General features: G+C 47.0%; 1 protein-coding gene across 1 annotated transcript; it reads right to left on the bottom strand.

The window, feature by feature from the left end:
• Window positions 1-1564: 1564 nt before the first annotated feature.
• Window positions 1565-10388, bottom strand: LOC137770986 (serine protease 40-like). Its single transcript, XM_068554012.1, has 5 exons — window positions 10097-10388; window positions 8912-9095; window positions 7194-7471; window positions 4104-4264; window positions 1565-1669 (listed from the first exon to the last, which is right to left on the bottom strand). The coding sequence occupies exons 1-5, from the start codon at window positions 10386-10388 to the stop codon at window positions 1565-1567; spliced, it is 1020 nt and encodes a 339-aa protein (XP_068410113.1).
• Between the last annotated feature and the right edge of the window lie 9426 nt (window positions 10389-19814).

Raw genomic sequence — 19814 nt, 5'->3', positions numbered from 1 at the left:
TGCCTCTGGCCATCCCTCTGGCTGGAGCTCTACCACTGAGGTACCACCACACCTAGCAGAAGAGCCTTTGGGCACCCAGAGCTCCAGGACAGACTGGCTGGGATGGGCCATGAGGCTCAGGAGAGATGGAAGATGCTAGGGTGGGGCTGGCAAGATGAATGGGCTCTAGGCTGACTGATTGCTTTGGCGTTCTCAGTGAAATGAGAAGATCTCCAGCTGAGGAGGGGGTGAGGGAAGTGGCGGCTTGAAGGAGAGAGAAGGGTACATGGTGTAGCTGGCCAAAAATAACCCTCAAAGATGCCCATCCTCATCACTGGACCCTTTGGCTATGTTACCTTACGTGGCAAAAGGGACTCTGCAGCTGTGATGGAGTTGAGCATCTTGAAATAGGAAGACTATCCTGGATTATCTGGGTGGACCCAATGTAATCAGAAAGATTCTCATGAGGAAAGAGGGAGGCAGGAGGTCAGAGTCAGAGGAGGAGATGTGATGACAGAAGCAGAGGTAGGAGCAATGTGCTTTGGGGTCAGAGGAAGGGGCCATGAGCCAAGGAATGCTGGCGGCCTCGAAAAAGCTAGCAAAAGCAAGAAAACATTCTCCCCTAGAGTCTCCAGAAGGAACCAGCCTGGCCAACACCTTGACTTTAGACTTTTGACCTCCAGAAATGTAAGAGAGTAAAGTTCTGTTGTTTTAGCCACCCACTTTGAGGTGATTTGTCACCGCAGACCCAAGAGAGTCATACACGGGGTCTTCTTGGAGATTGGGAATGTGCCATCATCACCTCAGCTCTTCCCCTCTGTGCTCCCTAGCTGGGGTGCCCTTGGCCCTCCCCACAGTGTACCCACCCCAAGCTGTTCAAGGCCAGGGGAAGGCCTGGTCCCTGTCCACTCCAGGCCTCAGGGATTCATGCAGATGAGCCATGTGGTTGTCTATATTATGATGGATTCTGGGCCAGTCCGAGGGAGATGGGAAGGGCTCCAATAGCCTCCTAGCCCCTGGGGAGTTCTCAGAAGGCAGAGGAAGGCCCAACACTAAAGTATCCCATGCAAAGTGAGCTGCACTTTGCACTACTGAAGACAAGCAGCAAACAGTATGTGTGTGTGTGTGTGTGTGTGTGTGTGTGTGTGTGTGTGTGTGTGTGTTGGGCAGGGCCAGAGCAATGAATTCTACCTTGGGTGAGAGGACAGGTCTAAGACAGGCCCAGAAGAACAGGTACAATCCAGATAGAGGGAGGCAGACCAGGCCAGGAGATTGAAAGCCAGCAGGTGTTAAGCACCTACTGAATGCCAGGCACAGTACTGAATCTTCTATAAGGACCTTATTAAGTGGAGGCCGTTAGCAACCCCATTTCACGGGTTATCTAAGGTCATAATCACTACATTACAGACTGAAGACTGGACCCAGGTCTGTCCTGCCCCACAGTCTGAGCACTGAGTGCTCCTGGGGTCTGTCTCTCCTCAGACTTGTTTCTGGGTGTCCTGTGCTGGGGGAGGGCACTTCAGTGAGAGCAGAGAGCCCCGGTTGGAGGTTGGGGACCAGAGCAGGCATGTGACAGAAGATGAATCTAGATGGAACCTCTCAGACAGGCTGTGGTGACTGAAAGGCTAAGGGGGGCAGGAGGGGCCATGTGCTGGGGCTCCTGGGTGTCCAGCTCAATGGTGTCCTCAGCCTGGGGAGAAACGAGAGGGGGTGGGGTCAAGAGGCAGAATGGATGTCCAGCAGGCAAGCAGGCAAAGGGCTCCGGCCCTGAACTCCATGGCCATGACCTCTGCAGGCTGGAAGGGAGGTCTACGGTGACAGCCAGATGGGGACTCGGGGGACTCAGCCCTTTATTTCACCTGCAGGTGCAGCTGACTCTGTGAGAACAATGGCCCAAGCCAGCCAGCCATGGGTTGTGCACTGGGAACCAAGAAAGCTGGGTCTACCTCCTACCAGGAGGGCAGGTGGCCGAGCTTCTTCCCTCTGGCTCAGCAGCTCCCCTGGGCTGACGTGAAAACGGCTGTCCGTGAGGCATTCTCAAGGACCAGGCGCATCCCATCCCTCCTGTGTGCATTTCCTGGGGTGCCAAAGCATATTACCACAAACTGGGTCACTATAAAAACAACAGAAATTTCTCTTCTCACAGTTCTGGAAACCAGAAGTCTGAAATCAAGTACCTCTGTGTCTATCCCTCAGCCCACTCTAAACTCAAAATGGTTTCATCTCGAGATTCTTAGCTAATCACATCTGCAAAGACCTATTTCCAAATCAGGTCACTTTCTGAGACTCCAGGTGGTTACAAATGTAGGGGACACTATCCAACCCACTACACCATCCTTTCGACAATCCCATGAAGGAGGCCTCAGAATCCTACAGTATAAATGAGGACATGGGCTCAGAAAGTGAAAAGACCTTCAGGGCAGAGCAGTGTCTCTAACTCCAGAACCCTAATACTCTCCCCTCCACTCCACAATGCCATCTATGTAAGAGCTCCGCACATGATGCCAGCTTGGGAGGCTGGGCCCTGAGGCGGATATGGTGGAGGTCAGGTTAGGCTTGGAGTCAGAATACGGGGGACCAGGTTGTGCTGCCTTATTTTAGGGTAGCGACTTTCCCTCTCCGGACCTGTTTGCCCACCTCTAAAATTGGGCATTACAGAGAGAGGAAAGAAATGTTTACAATTCAAATATCCAACAGTGGACTCATACCTGTAATATGTAAAAATACACAAAGAGCCCCTAAAGGAAAAGAAGACAACCCAACAGAAAAGTGAGAGGGGGGAAAATCTGGAAGGGAAACTTTAGAGAAGACATCCAATGACAATAAACATATGAAAGTACATTTAACTTGTCATCAGGGACATGCAAACCACCATAAGCTATCAAAATGAGAAAAGATGGAAAGTGCAAAGTGTTGGCGAGGATATAAACTCTCATCCAGGACTTCCCTGGTGATCCAGTGGTAAAAAATCTGCCTTCCAATGCAGGGGACGCGGGTTCAATCCCTGGTTGAGGAACTAAGATCCCAAATGCTGCGGGGGCAACTAAGCCAGCGTGCCGCAACTAATGAGCTCGTGCGCCTCAAGAGAACCTGCATGCCACAACTACAGAGCCCATGCACTCCGGAGCCCCACGCACAACAGCTAGAGAGAGAAAACCCACACACGACAACTAGAGAGAAGCCTGAGAACCACAACCAGAGAGAAACCGGAGGAGACCGCGCACCGTAACGAAAGATCCCGCATGTCTCAGCAAAGATCCCTTGTGGTGCAACTAAGACACGACACAGCCAAAAAAAATAAGGAAAATAAATAAATAAAATAAATAAATATTAAACTCGCATCCACTGCTGGAATGAGTGGAAATGGTGCAACCACTTTGGAGATGTTGTTAGGAAATATCTGCCAAAGCTGAATATACACATACCTTTTAATTCAACAATTCTACTCAAGGGTTTCTGTGAAATAGAAGATAAAATATTTGGAAGTGAAATGAAATGAAAAACTTGGAAACCTCTAAAATACCCATCAAGAGTAGAACTGATCATAGAATTCAATTCACACAATAGAGTCCTGTAGAGCAATGAGACTCAACAAACTATAACTACATTTAACAGTTTGGATGAATCTCACAAATATAAAGACACGAAAGATCGACAACTGGAAATAAATTCTATTTATGGAACATTCAGAATCTAATCTAAGTTGTCAAAAGTGAAGATGGCGGTTTCTGTTGGGTGTTGGTGATAGGAAGGAGGTGTGAGTGGGACCTCTGGGGTATTGGTCATCTGTTGCGTAACTATGTGAAAGTTCATCCAACTTATGAAAACAGCATGAATAGATTCTTTTGTATGTATGTTATACTTAAATAAAAACTTTAAGGTATGCCTCATAAAAAGATGCTGTTTGAGGGTGCTGCCAGTAGATGCCCTTATGTGCAAGGGGCTTAGGAAGGGGCTATCCTGGGGGACACTGCCAAGGAATTGAGCCCAGGAAGGCATGTGGAGGGAGGAAATGGGAAGTCCCAGGGGTCTCCACAAAGACAGTAGAGGCAACACAGCCCCTCCCCTAGGGAAACTGAGGCCCCGAGAACAGGCAAGGGAAGAACAGAAATGACCTTACTCACTTGGCAGATGGCCTTTCCTGTCGAGAAGTCCCCAGCACACAGCATGTCCTCATGCACGGAGAAGTTCTTGCCTTTTCTAAGTCCGTAAAATATATTACAAAACTTGTTCTCAATGAAGCCCACCTTACCCTCCTGGAGATGGAAGGGTTCGGGCAGAGGCGCTGTGAGGATAAGGAGGAAATCAGTGAAGGGTGCTGTGGCTTAGCTACAGGCTACTCTGCCTTACTGTTCACCACTTCAACATGGACTTTTCTCAGCACAGTTGAGCCTTCAGCACTGTTTCAGTCTTCTACCTATGCCTAGTAAGCCCTCCCCCTTTTCTCAAACTTTTCCAAACTCATCCTATTCCCTCCACCTCCCTCATAGCAATAGACCACACCTCTCCTATTCTACAAAGGAAAAAGGCAAATCCCACCAACACATGCCACTCAGTGGTGCTTAGCAACCATTCACCAACCTACCTACCCTTTCACAGACCATCCCATCCGCTCTCCATTTGTCTATCATTAACCTTTCCATCCATCCACCAATTCCTCTGTCCATCTACCTATCTTTCCTCTTTCCTCATGTCCCATTCATCCCCTCACACTTCCATCCATTTGCCCATTTACCCATCTTTTGATCCATCTCCACTCACTCCAACTATCTCTGCCTACCATCCTTTCACCCACCCACCCATCTTTCCTTCCACCCACTCATCCTCCCACCTACCCTTCACCCATCCACCCTCTCATCCAATCACTCATTTACTCCTCTGTCCTTGTGTTCAGTATCTTTTAGACACTAATGATACACAGGAACATTCTTAGTTGGGGGAGACAGGGATACCGAGCAGGGCCCTGAGGGGCTCCTGGGCACAAAGGCTTTCTGTGTCCCCCATTTCTTTGATTACAGGAAATAGACTTCATTCAGCCTCCATGACCTTCTCTGAGTTCCAACGGGCAGATTCAAGCAGGTGTTAATCAGGGAAGGGAGGGGATGCGAGACCAGTGAGAAACAGTCAAGAGAAACACAGTGCAGGCTTGGGGCAAGGTCCTGGCTCCCCAACAATGGATATACAAAACAATTTCTTTGAGCTGTTTTGCAGATACTGAAACCCCCTCCAGGTGGGAGAAGTTAATGATTAACAATGGTATGCTGCCCACAAGCATGTAGAGCCCAGACCAGTTGGAACCTGAAGGTTGATGATGCTGACTCTTACTTACCTCACCCCCACCTCATCAGCAGGACGTCCAAGAGCTGATCATGCCCTCTTTGAACCATTACTATGAAACTTCTCACTATCCTCTCCAAGTAGAGACACAGTTTTTCGAGGCAGGAGCCCACTGTGTCCCCGTTTGCCTGGCAAAGTAATAAAGCTATCCTTTTCTACTTCACCCAAAACTCTGTCTCCAAGATTCTATTTAGCACTGGTGTACAGGGAAGCTGAGCTTTTTGTATCAACAGGGTAAATGAAGTAAATAAGTAGAATTGTTTTAGATCTAATAAGTGGTGTAAAGGAAATAAAACAGGGACATATGCTATTAGAGGTTGCCTGTTTTAGCTCATATGATCAAGTAAAACTCCTCAGAGGAGCAGCTGAGTTGTACATGTAAAGAAGTGAGTCATGCCAAGGTTAGCAGGGAGAGCAAGTGAGGCCAGGGAGGCAGCCAAGGTGAAGGCCCTGAGGTGGCGAAGGCCTTGGCGTTTTCAAGCAGGAAGGAGGCCTGCTGGCTGGGATGGTGTGGGTGAGGGATGTAGTAGGAGATGAGCAGAGAGGAATTGGGGCCAACATTACACAGGGCCTGAGAGCCAAGGAAGGGAGTTATGACTTTTTTCTAGGTATAAATGAGAAGGCACTGAGGGTAATGAGCAGGGAACTGGCATGACTCCTGCTTTAAAGAAAACACTCAGACAGCTATGTGGAGACTAAAGTATAGCACACAGGGTGGGATCTCAGAGACCAGTCTGGAGGTACAGGGAAGCAATTATGGTCTATAGGACCAGGGTGGCAGCAGTGGGGTACCTACCAGGTGCCTGGCCCTGCCCGGGCCACAGGCTGGGATATTAAAACAAGAAAGACAGGGTTTCTGTCCTCAAGGAGGGACAGTCTGTGTGTGTGTGTGTGTGTGTGTGTGTGTGAGAAATGTGGTGTATGTGTGGTGTGTATGTGTTGTGTATGTGGTGTGAGAATGCTGGGAACCTGGTTGTTTGTCCTATGATTAGGGAGTGTTCATGACATACTAGTAGGCAAGGACCAGGGATGCTGGCACATCCCACCCAATGAAGACAGGGTCTGTTCAAAATGCCTGTAGCACCTCTGTTGAGAAACACGGTACCAAATTATGACCCTACAAATAATTAAAATATATATTCTTTTTCCCCTTAATTTTGCACCACAAGCATTTCCCCCAACCATAAATACTCCTTTCTTTAATAAAGACTCTGGCTCATAAGTCTTTGCCTACATTTCTCCTCTTTCAATCTTAAAAAACATAATTTTTTTCCTGCGTTATGCAGTGCACCTAACAAGCTTCCAAAGTAGATAGCTGAGCTGCGTTGGGAGAAGAGCAAAGTGAGGTTCAGAGAGTGAAACAGTCTTAAGTCATAATCATTCTAACTTCATCAGGCAGGCTCAGAGGTCAGAAGTCGTACGTGTGTTTTCCTTCCACTTTTCCCAAGCTCCTCTTGTGGCAATGGGAAATCAGGGTGTTTGTTTGTCAGTGGCCTGCAATGGACCAGGCCCCAAGCATGACCTTTGAGTTGAATCAAGTCATCTCAGATCCATGGTTGATTAAAAGCTTGGAATCCAGAACCAGAAAGACTTCAAGAACCCAGAATCTTGATTCCAAAAGTCAAAGATTCCCAGACTTTCAGTGTAAACCTTTGCACTTAGGGAACACTGAAGCTTTACAATCACACACTTTCAGAACTAGAACTAGAATGGTCCACTCCTCTAGAAATGACGCTTAGTGGGCCAAGGTCCAGTGCTTCTTTGCTTGGGGACCCCTCAGGAGGAGCCACACCTCCCTTCTTCCCTCCTTTGTCCTTCTCCCCTTCCTCCTCCCCACCCTCATCTGCCGCCAACCCGACTCTCCTACACCCTCTCACTTTCCTCGTTGAGCATCCCCCAGCCAGTTATCCAGCAGGATGAGTTACTGGGTAGCTGCATGCCAGGGACTGGGAGGCAGGCAGGGATGATGTAGGAGGTGAAATTCACAGGAAAGAGCAGCTGCAACATGGCTATGTCACTCCCGAAGGGATGTAACTTCTCAAAGTCTGGGTGCATGATAATCCGGCTCAGTGACATCTCTCGGGTGTGCTGGGTGTGCTGGTGCAGCTGGGTGCTTCCTAACAGAACCCGGTAGTTCTCCGGGGCGTGAGATTTTCTGGAGGAAGAAGGGCACATTGTCACCATCATCTCTGCGTGTGGGCTAGCTCTTTCCCTGCATCCTCATCTAACTGCCCACAGGCCTCTACCCCACATGATGCTAGACAGCTTTTATCTCCCCATTTCTAGCGTTCAGGAGTCCTTCTTTCTTGGGGCTAATTGCTATCCTACTTACAACCTCAGACACACGGCTTCTCCATCACACACTAGAATCAGAGGAGCATTGAATCCTTGTGCTGGAAAGATCCTTGGTGGCGTATCAAATGAAGGTCTTTGATTGTACACAGGAGGAGTTCTGGCTCAATCCCAGCTCTAACTTTACCCTTCCCAAGACTCCCTACAGTCCACCTTCTGGCCCCACACTCTTCCTGACCTCTCCTTTCTTTAAACACCTTCCTGCCCAAGGGCTGCTTCTCCACTTAGTTATAAGGACTCACAAAAGATTTGTTCAATAAATGAGCAAATGAGTGCAGGAAACAGAACCTTGCCTTGTTCCCTGAACACAGGTGCTGAAACTTCCCACCTCCCTGACTGTTTGCACGGCTCATCCACCTGGAGACCCACTCATGCTCCCCTTGCCCAAACCCTTCCCCTCCAGCAAGCCCCTCGCTCAGCATAGCCCTTCTCCGGAACCCCCAGCCCATGCATCTGCCCTTCTCACCCATGTTGGGCCTTCTCTTGTGACAGGATGGAGACAGGGTGAGGTGGGGACTTGCCACCCCTGATGTCACAGAGGGGCTTGCGTGGATCGTCGTATGGAGTAGGCGCCAATAGGACTCTAAGTTCCGAAAGTTCCAGCTCCCAGACCTGGGCTGTGATGCCCCAGCTCCCTGGGGACCCCTCCTCATCTGTTCAGACCCAGGCACTGAGCCAGGCCCAGGACGGCCAGGGGAATTAGACTCCTGAGCAGCCATGTCACTCTCCCAGGGAGCCCCAATTCCCACCTATGCAGCCTGGCACCATGGCTCCCCACAACGCACGCCAGCGGCCATGACTACTCCTGGGCACACAGCTGTGCAGGAGTAATAAGAAGAATTGCCCAGCTGCTGGCCAGACATGCGGTCCCAGGTCCCTGCCTAGAATCTGACACCTGGAAATGTGGGGACGTTAAGAAGAAGCTGTGATCTGAGATTGGTCCACACTGCATGGCAGCCAGGACGGACACTGCCACTCTCCTGAGGCACATCTGTGTTGAAGGACAGGCACAGGGGCTGATGGCAGAGCATGAGGCGGATCTGAGCAGGTGAGCAAGGAGGACAGTCCAGGTGGAGGGTACACAGGCCAAAGGCAGGAATGACATGCATCTGAAGGCCACAGACTGCCCCAGAGAAAAGCCCAGAGGAGCTGACGTGGGATGCCCATCACCCCTCTTCTCCTCTTCCCCCATATCCCCCTCCCCTGCCAGTGCCTGTGCTGGCACCCTGGAAGGAGGACTTACTTCAGAAAGCAGTGGGCAGTGGAAACGACCCAGTGAGAGTTAATGAGGACAGCTCCACAGACGTGTGAGCCCTGGTACTGCAAGCTGGCCTGCCATGGCCACTGGCCAGCCACCACGTCCTGGCCACCGTAGATCTTCCCCATCACCTTGGGTTTCCCGCACACTGTGGAGACTCCCCTGCCACCTACGATAGAGACACTAGTAGTACCCCAAATGCCACTACCAGGAAGGCCCTGTCCACTTCATAGATGGGAAAACCAAGGCCAAGCGTCCAGTGGCCTAGCCAAAATGACAGCGCTACCTGGACTCTACTTTCACTGGCTGCCCCTGAGAATTGGACAGAGCAAGCCCTGTGGGGATGAGGACCCAGAGGTCTGGTGGGATGGGGCAAGGGGGGACCTAAGGTAGCCACAGCAGCTCACAGCAGCATCTCCAGGGAGAAGGACATCCCCGAGTGAGGCTGCCAAGGGCTGGGCACGTCACACACCTTATTTCCCTCAACTAGCACACCTCAATGCCTACTCTTGTAGATCAAAGAACTAAAGGTCTCGGAAGTTGCCAACATTACTTGCTCAAGATCATGGCTTCTAAGGGCCTGTGCCTCCTCCATGTCACCCCGGTGTCTTAGGGAGGGAGATTTGCAGTCTGTGGTGCTGTGTGAGCTGGGGAAAGTCATTCCCCCTCTCTGACTCAGGATTCTACATTTCTAAAAGAAGAGGGAGTGGGCTAATGAAGACAGCCCTGGCTCTAGGACTCACACCTGGGAGGGCAGGGGGTGTGCCCAGGCCCCCTGAGAGCGGGCATCTTGGTCTAGGGCCTGCGCTCCCAGGGCCTCACGGAGGGGAATGAGACCCGCGGCCCTGGACTCAGGGCCACTCGTTCATCAGTCCTGGTGCTTTCCTCCACCCAGCCACCCAGCCTCAGGGTCAGACCCTGCTATGTCCCCACTTCCACAGTCCCACAGAGGTCCCACAGTCCCACAGAGGCACTTCCCACCCAGAGGCTCCACAGTGGGGAGTCGGTGACCCACCTGTGTTGAGGGGGTCTCTGGGCTGCCTGGTTGCTGGCCAGGGCAGAGAAAAGATGAAATTCAGTGACTCAGGGCACCCAGGCCCTGGTCACAGCCGGCCCCCTCAGGCCCTGCAGTTTAGGCCGTTTCAGCCCTCAACAGAGGCCCCAACGCACCTGTGGCTCCCGGGGCCAACCGCTGCGCTTCCGGAGTCGGAGCGCTGCCCTCCACCGCTCCGCCCGCACCTGGAGCCCAGCCGGGGGCGGCCGTGGCCGTGGCCGTGGCCGGGGACCCTCGCAGCTCCAGGGTGGCCACGGGCAGCAGCAGCAGCCAGAGAAGGGCCACAGGCTGGCCTCGGCCTTGGGCGATCCACGCCTCCGTGCCCATTGCCAGGGTTGCTGACTCCCGCCTGACCCCACCCTGGCCCTGCCTGACCTTGCCCTGACCCCGCCTCAGCCCAGCCCTCATTCCACCCTGACCTTCTTCATAACCTTTTAAACAACTCTACTAAGATATAATTTATATACCATGAAGTTCACTTATTATTATACAAGGGACAATTCAATGATTTTCTGTACATTTTTTAAAATTTATTTGTTTATTTATATTTAAATAAACTTTTTGTTTTAGATTTATGAAAAAGTTGCAAAGACAGTACAAGGAGTTCCAAGGTCCCCCTCACCCACTTTCCCCTAATATTAAGATCTTATATTACTATGGCACATTTATCACAACTAGTGAGCCAATATTGAGACATTAATATTAACTGAGGTCCATTCTTTCTTTTTTTAAATTTTTTTAAGCTTAAGGTGTATAGCATAATGATTCGACTTCCATGCATCATGAAATGATCATCAGAATAAATTTAGTGAACATCCATCATCCCACATAGACACAAAATTAAAGAAATGGAAAAAAATTTTTTTCCTTGTGATGAGAACTCTTAGGATTTACTCTATCAACTGTCATGTATAACATACAGCAGTGTTAATTATATTTATCATGTTGTCCATTACATCCCTAGTACTTATTTATTGCATAACTGGGAGTTTGTACCTTTGACTGCAGCTAACCAGTTCTCCCTCCCCCAGTCTCCGGCCTCTGGTAACCACAAATCCGATCTCCTTTCCTATGAATTTGTTTGTTTTTGAAGTATAATTGATGTACAATGAAATGCTATGTTAGTTCCTGTTACACAACATAGTGATTGGTTATTTCTGTACATTTCAAAATGATAAGTATAGTTATGATATGTCACCATACAAATATATCACATAATTATTGACTATATTCCCCACAGTGTACATTTCATACTCATTTATTTTGCAACTGAAATTTTGTACCTCTTCATCTCCCTCACCTATTGCTTTCTTTCCCCCAACACTCTCCCGTCTGGCAAGCACCTGTTTGTTCTCTGTATCTATAACTCTGTCTCTGTTTTGTTAGGTTTCTTCATTTGTTTTATTTTTTAGATTGCATATATAAGTGTAATCATACAGTACTTGCCTTTGTCTGACTTACTTCACTTAACATAATACCCTCACGGTCCATCCATGTTGTTGCAAACGGCAAGATCCCGTTCTCTATCAGATATGTGATTTGCAAGATTTTCTCCAAGTCTGTAGCTTGTTTACTCATTCTTTCAACAGTGGTGCTCAAAGAGCAAAAGTTTTTAATTTTGATGAAGTTTGATTTACTAATCTTTTCTTGTATGGATCATGTTTTTGATGTTATATCTAATAGATCATGAAGAGTTTCTTCTATGTTTTCTTTGAGAAATTTTAGGGGTTGTTTCTTACATGTGGATCTGTGATCAAGTTTTAGTTCATTTTTGTCTAGTGTGATGTAAGTTTCTGTTTCTTTGCTTTGGGTTTTTCCTGTGGATATCCATTTATCCCTGCACCTTTCCTTGGTTAAAAAAAGAAAGGTTAGTCTTTCTTGTATTGAATTGTCTTGGGACCTCTGTTGAAAATCAATTCATAATAAAAATTGTTTTATTTCTGGACTCTTAATTCTGTGCCATTGAACTGTATTCCTTTCCTTGTGCCTGAAACCCACTGTCTAGATTAATACGTATTATAGTAGAATTTGACGTCAGGTGGTGAAAGTTCTCCAGCTTTATTCTTTTGCCAAACTGTTTAGGCTATTCTGCATCTTTTGCATTTCCATATGAATTTTAGGATCAGCTGTCAAATTCTACACAAAAAGAGCCTGCTAGAATATTCACAGGGACTGCATTGAATTTTTATAGATCAATTTGAGGAGAATTGCTTTCTTTTTTTTACTTAAAAATTTATTTATTTATTTATTTATCCATTTTTGGTTGCTTTGTGTCTTCGTTGCTGCGTGTGGGCTTTCTCTAGTTGTGGTGAGTGGGGGCTACTCTTGGTTGCAACGTGCAGGCTTCTCATTGTGGTGGCTTCTCTTGTTGTGGAGCGTGGGCTCTAGGCACGTGGGCTTTAGTAGTTGTGGCACACGGCTCAGTAGCTGTGGCTCACCGTCTTTAGAGCGCTGGCTTGTAGTTGTGCCTCATGGGCTTAGTTGCTCCGCGACATGTGGGATCTTCCTGGACCAGAGCTCGAACCTGTGTCCCCTGCATTGGCAGGAGGATTCTTAACCACTGCACCACCAGGGAAGTCCGAGAATTGCTTTCGTGATAATATGAAGTCTCCTGATCTATGAACAAGAAATGTTTCTGTTTATATAGATCTTTAATTTCTCTCAGCAATGTTTTGTAGTTTTCAGTGTACAGATCTTGCGGCTCTTTATTAAATTTATTTCTAAGTATTTTATTCTTTTCCATGCTACTGTGAATGAAATCATTTTGTTAATTTCCTTTTCATATTTTTGTACTTAGTATATAGAAATGAAATTTATTTTTATAAGAAATGTTTCCTGTGACCTTCTTAAACTTGTTTATTCATTCTAGTCTGTTTTGTTTTGTTGTATTTTGTTTTCGTGGGATCATTGGTGTTTTCTAACACATAGGATCATGTCCTCTGTAATAAAAGTTCTAATTCTGCCATTTAAAGTTGGATGCCTTTAATTTCTTCTTTCTCTCCTACCTTCTTTTTTTTCTTTTTCCCTTCTTTCCTTCCTTCCTTCCTTCCCACCTTTCTTTCCTCCACGTCTTAGAGACTATATTTTAAGGACCTTGCTTTTCAAATATGGTCTATCAATCTTTGTCTTTAACTTTGTTTCATCTGTTCACATTCAATGTGATTATTGATATGGTTGGAATTACATTTTCCACTTTGGTATTTGTTTTCTGTATGTCTCTTATCTTTCCCCCCACTTTTGAGACAGGCTGGGACCTGGGACCCTTTGCTGCAGTGCTACAGCAGATTTCTATAAACTGGTGTATGCATGGGTGAGAGTCCCACCTGTGGGTTAGGTTCCTACAGATGAAATACAACTGTCTGGTTTCCAGGCTCGATCACCCTGATGGGCAGTGGACGGGGGGCACCCTCCTTCAGTGGCCCTTTCTGAAAGCTTGCAGGTTGGTGCCTGAAGAGACAGCTGCAGGGTCAGGTTGAAATGGCAATCTCTCTCTTTCTCTTTCTCTTTTACAGTCTTTTCTGTCCCTCCTCCCTTTACCTCTGCCTTGGTCCTTATACCTGCACTCCCATCCCCTTTATCCTGAAAACTTCTTGTTTGTGTCTAAGTTTTTGTCATTGGTATCTTTGTTTTATGAGTTTTGTCTCTCCAACTGCTCCTACAAGTCTCTGCTAACATTGTGGGCATGGTGAAGCTCTTAAACCCTGAAATACAAACGGATCCCACATTGTCTGAGACTCGACTCCAGCCTTGGGTTACTTAGTGAGATTTTAAAGAAGAAAAAATGAAGAGAGGGGCTTGCACCTCTCTCCTCTGCCTTTGCAATGTAACTATTCTGCCTGGACTCTCAGGGACTCCCTGATCCATCCGTAGTCCCCCAGACTGAGGGGGAAAAAAAGAGACCTTTTTAAATTCAAGCAGGAAAACTAAGAGATCTCTGATTTTGTAAAAATTAACTTGTGTGGCTTAAGCTTGTGGGTTAAATTAATACAGACCTGTCTGTATTATCAACATTAAGTATAATACTTCTATCGTACCTAGGGTTACTGGAAGTCAATAAGTGCGTATTGTTTCTGTGATAAAATCTGTTAGCAAGGAAAATAACCTGATATGATTAAACTTTTAAGTAAATATGACTGGATAAGAGCTTTTTAGTAAACTCACTGGGAATAATCATGTTTTCAAAATGTCCATCTAGAACAGTCCCTCCAAATTTTGGTAACTTGAAACTAAATTAAGTTAAAGGATAGGAATCCATTGAGTATCCAGGCCATTTCAAATAAGATGAAATATTGGAACATCAATTGCTAAACAGGTCTAAATTTACCTACTTTTGTTTTCTTGTGAGAGGGAAAGTAAGGATGTTTGGGTTTATTAGACACATATCTTACATCACATTAAGGAAAGAAATTGTGCTTTGGGAAGATACATGGGATCTTCCCAAGAGTTTATGGGATATTCCAATCAGGGAATGCTAATGTAAAAGACATTTCGTTGTGACATAAGGAAGGTAGGATGTGTGCTTTCAGAAAAGAAGGTATGTGGAATGGAAATGTATTTCGTTAAATGGAAAAATGTGATTTTGTCCTACAGCTGGTTATTTCTGAATGGAAAAAAGAAGGGACAAAATATGGCTACAGAAAGTTACAGAAGATTTGCAGAAAAGGAACACTGAGAAGAGAATGTTTTATGTGGTTGGAATTTTCTAAGGCTGGATTAAATTTAATTAGGTAACCGGATTTTATCAAGGGTAGGCTGATATAAGACTGGATTTGGTTTCTTTCTCTCATAAGAGAACAAAGATTTCCTCGAATGCTCCTTTTGATAACAGATTGTGTGAGTTTCTGTGCCTTTAAGTGATCTGCATTTACTTTTGGAATCCTTTTTTTTTTTTTTTTTTCACCTTAGCTCAAAGAATAATTGTTTCACAGCAGCCTATGATTCTATTTGACTGGATGTTTTAAAACTTTTGGAAATTTTTGACAGATTTCCCAAATATCAAATTCTAATTGAAATTCTTTTGACTTCCAGTTAACTTTGGGATGCTTCATGGGGCCCCTGGAGCCTCCCAAAGAGAGATCCTAAACTAATTGGGTTCATTTGGTGTGTTAAATTACATGGGAAACATTGTCTAAACTCATTGTTGCCTGTGTCAGATGGAATCACCAGGCTCTCCCCAGTTTTATCATTGCTGTCAAACAGAGAGGGGAAAGGGTTTTAGGTTTTTCTGCTGTCTAGTCTCTCACCTTATTCTATGTCCAAAAAAAATCCCCTGTGGGAATACTCCCAACGTAGGCCCTTAGGTCCTGACCCCAATGGCATTTTCCATTGCACCCAGCTCCAATTCCTCCAGGAGTTCCTTTTTTGCACCTCTAGGACCCCTTTCACTCAAGGCCTTGGCAGCCCATACCTTGTTACAGATCACCTATTGGGTGGCCACTTCCAAGCAGCCCACATCCTAGGTTTTATAGATGCTCAAACTCGAGGAATACCCCCGGCATAGGGAAACGTTATAGGACAAAAGCCTCCTGGTAAATGTCTCTGGGACACTGGACTTCATTTCTAGGAGCACTTTTTCTCGGTTGCATGTTATTCAACATGGGATGATCCTCTTCTAAGCCAGAAGAAACACCTCTGGAGAGTATCCTTAAAAATTGGAAACTTTCAAAATAGACGGGCTGAAAAGGGAAACATTTAAACTCTATTGTAACATTGCCTGGCCCTTGTATAAGTCGGGGAATGGAGAAAAATGGTCTGAAAATGGGTCTCTATAATACCGTGTTGCAATTGGATCTCTGCTGTTGCAGGACAGGAAAATGGACTGAGGCTCCCTATGTTCAAGCCTTCATGGTCCTGGGAATTCCCTGGCGGTCCAGTGGTTAGAATTCTGAGCTGACACTGCTGAGGGCATGTGTTCGATCCCCGGTCGGGGAACTAAAATCCCACAAACCACATGGGGCTGCCCCCACCCCCCAAAATAAACCTTCATGGTCCTTTACCAAAACCCCGCTCTATGGGTCTCCTGTAATCAAAAGCCTGGGGAATCAGAAACACTCCCGACATTTTAAATGATCCCCTTCTAACTTTCTCCGACTCTCAGGGGGGAAACCAAGCTTCACCTGCTTCCCCGGAGCCACCTACTCCTCCGGAGCCACCTACTTCTCCGGGTCCCTCTGACCAATCCCAATCTCTGCCTCCTTATGTCCCTTTATATCCTCCGTCGCCCCAGGAGGGAGAGACTAGTCCCTCCAGGGTAACTCCTAGTGGAACTTCCTGTCGCCCAGGATCAGGTTCAAAGTTAGTCCCCACCTCTGCCCCACAAGGCCTTTACCCCTTCAGGAATCAGCTGATGGAAACTGAAGCACTGCTGGAGTGCATGTCTCCTTCTCAATGAGAGACTTAGGAATTTGTAAGGAGAATTTTGACAGGTTCTCAGAGAACCCTGACAAGATTAGGGACGAATTTATCAGGCTGGGGTTGACATTCTCTCTCACCTGGCAGGACATCATGGTTATTCTGGCCTACTGTTGCACCCCAGGTGCAAGGGAGTGTATACTGAGAAAGGCCAGGTAACACTCAGATGGCCTATTGGCCACCAATCCACACCGCCAAATTTTTCAGGTGGGTGGGGATCCAGTCCCAGAACATGACCCACACTGGGACTATGAAGATCATGTAGGCCAGGCTAGGATGAGACATTACATTACTTGTCTATCAGAAGGACTGAAAAGGTGTATGGTGAAGCCTGTAAATTATGATAAGGTCCGAGAAGTTGCAAAGGAAAAAGATGAAAACCCAACAGTCTTCCTGAGCCGAGTGACAGAGGCATTCAGGAAGTACACCAGTACAGACCCTGAGTCCGCAGAAGGGAGGACACTATTGGCCATGAATTTTATCACCCAGGCTACTCCTGATTATCAGGAGAAAATTACAAAAGCTTGAGTGTGGGCCCCAAACCCCACTGTCAACCTTGGTAGAGGAGGCTTTCAAGGTCTATAACAACCGCGACTTAATGGAGGAGTCCAATAAGGATAAGAGGCTAAAACAGAAAACACAACTTTTGGCTGCTCTGATCCACCCACCATCTCGAAGGGACGCTGGAGGGCCAAGAAGCCTGGACAGACTGCCAAGAAGCTGCCTGGGCTCGAACAAGTATGCCTTTTGTTGGAAGGCGGGGCACTGGAAGGGGGAATGTCCTGAGCGCTTTCCTGTGAGACACCCAAGGGGCAAACTTGACTGGCCCCAGGTCCTTACAATTCTCTCCAATGAGAGATTCCTGCACACCAACTGATGGGGCCTGAGTGCCTTCCCAGCTCCAGATCCCACTCGATCCATCCTCATCACTCCAGCAGAGCCTCGGGTCAACCTCGATGTGGCAGGTAGGAGAACTGAATGTCTTGTAGACACTGGAGCCACCTGCTCTGTTCTGACTTGGCCAGCTGCCCCCCTCTCCAACAGAGACTGTACTGTGACAGGAGTTGATAGACAGCCAAAGGTAAGGTGATTTACATCTCCCCTTGCCCACAGAGTCAGGCCCATTATTATTATTCACTCCTTTTTGTATATGCCAGAATGCCCTGTCCTCCTCCTCAGAAGAGATTTGCTAAATAAGTTAAGAGCTAGTATATTCTTAGGAGGTAGAGAATTCAAGCAGAGAATGCATCTGTTAGTAGCCCCAGATGACCCACCTGCTGGTCATCAAAATATTCCCCAAGAAATTAGGGAACAAGTAGATCCTGCAGTTTGGGATACCTCAGTGCCAGGAAGGGCAAAACCTGTTCCCCCAATAAACATAAAGTTAAAGCCTGGGGAAAAATACCCCTGGAAAAGATCTTTTAAAGCCTGAGGCCCTGAGGGGAATCCAACTGCTGCTCAGCAAGTTCCTAAAACACAGACTCATTAGGCCCTGCCAATCCCCTTGCAACACCCCGATCCTCCCCATTCAGAAGCCTAATGGGGAGTTTTGGTTTGTGTAAGACTTACAAGCAGTGAATGAGGCACTCATCCCTATTCACCCATTGGTGCCAAACACATACACCTTCCTCACCCAAGTGCCAGGGAGCACCCAGTATTTCTCTGTTTTGGACCTCAAAGATGCACTTTTCTGTATTCCTCTACATCCTGAGTCTCAATACCTTTTTGCCTTTGAATGGAGGGACCCTGACACCCTGGAGGCTACCCAATATACGTGAACAGTGCTTCCTCAGCGATTTGGGACAGCCCCCATCTTTTGGAAACACGTTAGCAAGGGAACTGAGGGAACTGAGCCTTGAGAGGGGAACTCTGCTACAATATGTTGATGGTTTATCGATAAGTAGTGAGACCGAACAAGATTCAGATCAAAATACCATTAGGGTCTTAAATTTTCTGGCAGAAAGGGGATATAAAGTCTCTCCAACAAAGGCTCAGATCTCACAGCAGTGGGTTCAATATTTAGGATTTGTTTTGACCCCAGGGGCACAAGCCCTGGCCATAGATCAAAATACAGCAATTAGTGCATTACCATCTCCAACCGCAAAGAGGCAACTTCGAGGCTTTCTCAGGATGGCTGTGTTCTGTTGTGTCCGGATTCCAAATTATGGCCTTATAGCAAAACCCCTATATGAGGCTCTAAAGGGAGAAGTAAGAGAACCCCTTCAATGGAATAAGGACCACCAGTGGGCCTTTGAGACTCTAAGGACTGAATTAAGTAGAGCACCAGCACTGGAGCTTCCAAATTTGGACCAACCCTTTACCCTATACATTCACGAGAAGTCAGGGATAGCACTAGGAGTCCTGACCCAAAAGCTGGGACCAGATCAGAGAACAGGGGCTTACTTTTCAAAACAACTGGACTCAGTCGCCCTGGGATGGCCAAGCTGCCTGCGGGCAGTAGCAGCCACAGCCCTGTTAGTTAATGGGTCTTCCAAGCTCACCCTGGGACAACATTTAGATGTGTTAACCTCTCATCAGGTACAATCTGTGCTGGAAGTCAAAGGACATTGGTTGACTGGAGGAAGGTTAACAAAATAACAGGCCCTCCTAATGGACACCCCCAACATTACCTTAAAGGTGTGCCAAACCCCAAACCCATAAACTCTGCTTCCAGTGGTCAAGAGTGGAGACTTATTGCATCAGTGTATAGAGACCATAGAACAAACTTACTCCAGTAGGTCTGATCTTCTAGATGAGCCTCTAGACAGCCCTGAGGTCGAATGGTTTACTGATGGGAGCAGTTTTGTAGAAATGGTAAACTGAAAGGTGGTGTATGCCATAGTTAGCCTAGATGAAGTCATAGAAGCCAAGGCCCTGCCACCCCAGACATCAGCCCAAAAGGCTGAACCAATTGCCTTAACGAGAGTTTGCAATTAGGGAAGGATAAGAAATTAAATATTTTTACTGACTTTAAGTATGGGTTCCATGTGTTCCATGCTTATGCTGCCATTTGGAAAGAAAGAGGAATGGTAATCGCTAGAAGTTCCCCCCTAAAACATAAAGATTTGATTTTGACTCTTTTAGAAACAGTGCAGCTCCCGACCTAGGTAGCAGTAGTCCACTGTAGGGGCCATCACAGGGAGGGGCCTTTTGTTAGCCAAGGGAACAGCAAGGCTGATCAAATTGCAAAACAGACACCTCGATTGCAGGAACCTGAACAAGTTATGGCCCTAGTGATTGGCCCCCTGAACTCCCTAGCTCCCCAACTATTCCCCACAGGAACAAGAAAATTCTGAGAAATGGAGCTATGAGCAAGGAAGCACAGGCTGGTATAGAAAGGAGGATAGGGTGCTAATCCCTGAGGCCCAACAATGGAAACTCACTAAGAGCTTACATGATGCCACCCACTATGGGAGGGGTGCA

This window comes from Eschrichtius robustus, chromosome 10 (genome assembly GCF_028021215.1).
Source record: "Eschrichtius robustus isolate mEscRob2 chromosome 10, mEscRob2.pri, whole genome shotgun sequence".
Classification (NCBI taxonomy): Eukaryota; Metazoa; Chordata; class Mammalia; order Artiodactyla; family Eschrichtiidae; genus Eschrichtius; species Eschrichtius robustus.
The sequence above is the reverse complement of the archived record's forward strand: the minus strand, read 5'-3'. Positions and strand labels throughout refer to the sequence as shown.

Bases quoted from the DNA above. Each gene is read 5' to 3' on its own strand.
- LOC137770986 (XM_068554012.1), bottom strand. From the start codon at position 10,388: ATGAGGGCTGGGCTGAGGCGGGGTCAGGGCAAGGTCAGGCAGGGCCAG. The intron at 9,096-10,096 runs GTGCGTTGGGGC...TCTCTATCGTAG, and splicing joins GTTGGCCCCGGGAGCCACAG to GTGGCAGGGGAGTCTCCACA. The intron at 7,472-8,911 runs GTAAGTCCTCCT...TTCTTCCTCCAG, and splicing joins ACTGCCCACTGCTTTCTGAA to AAAATCTCACGCCCCGGAGA.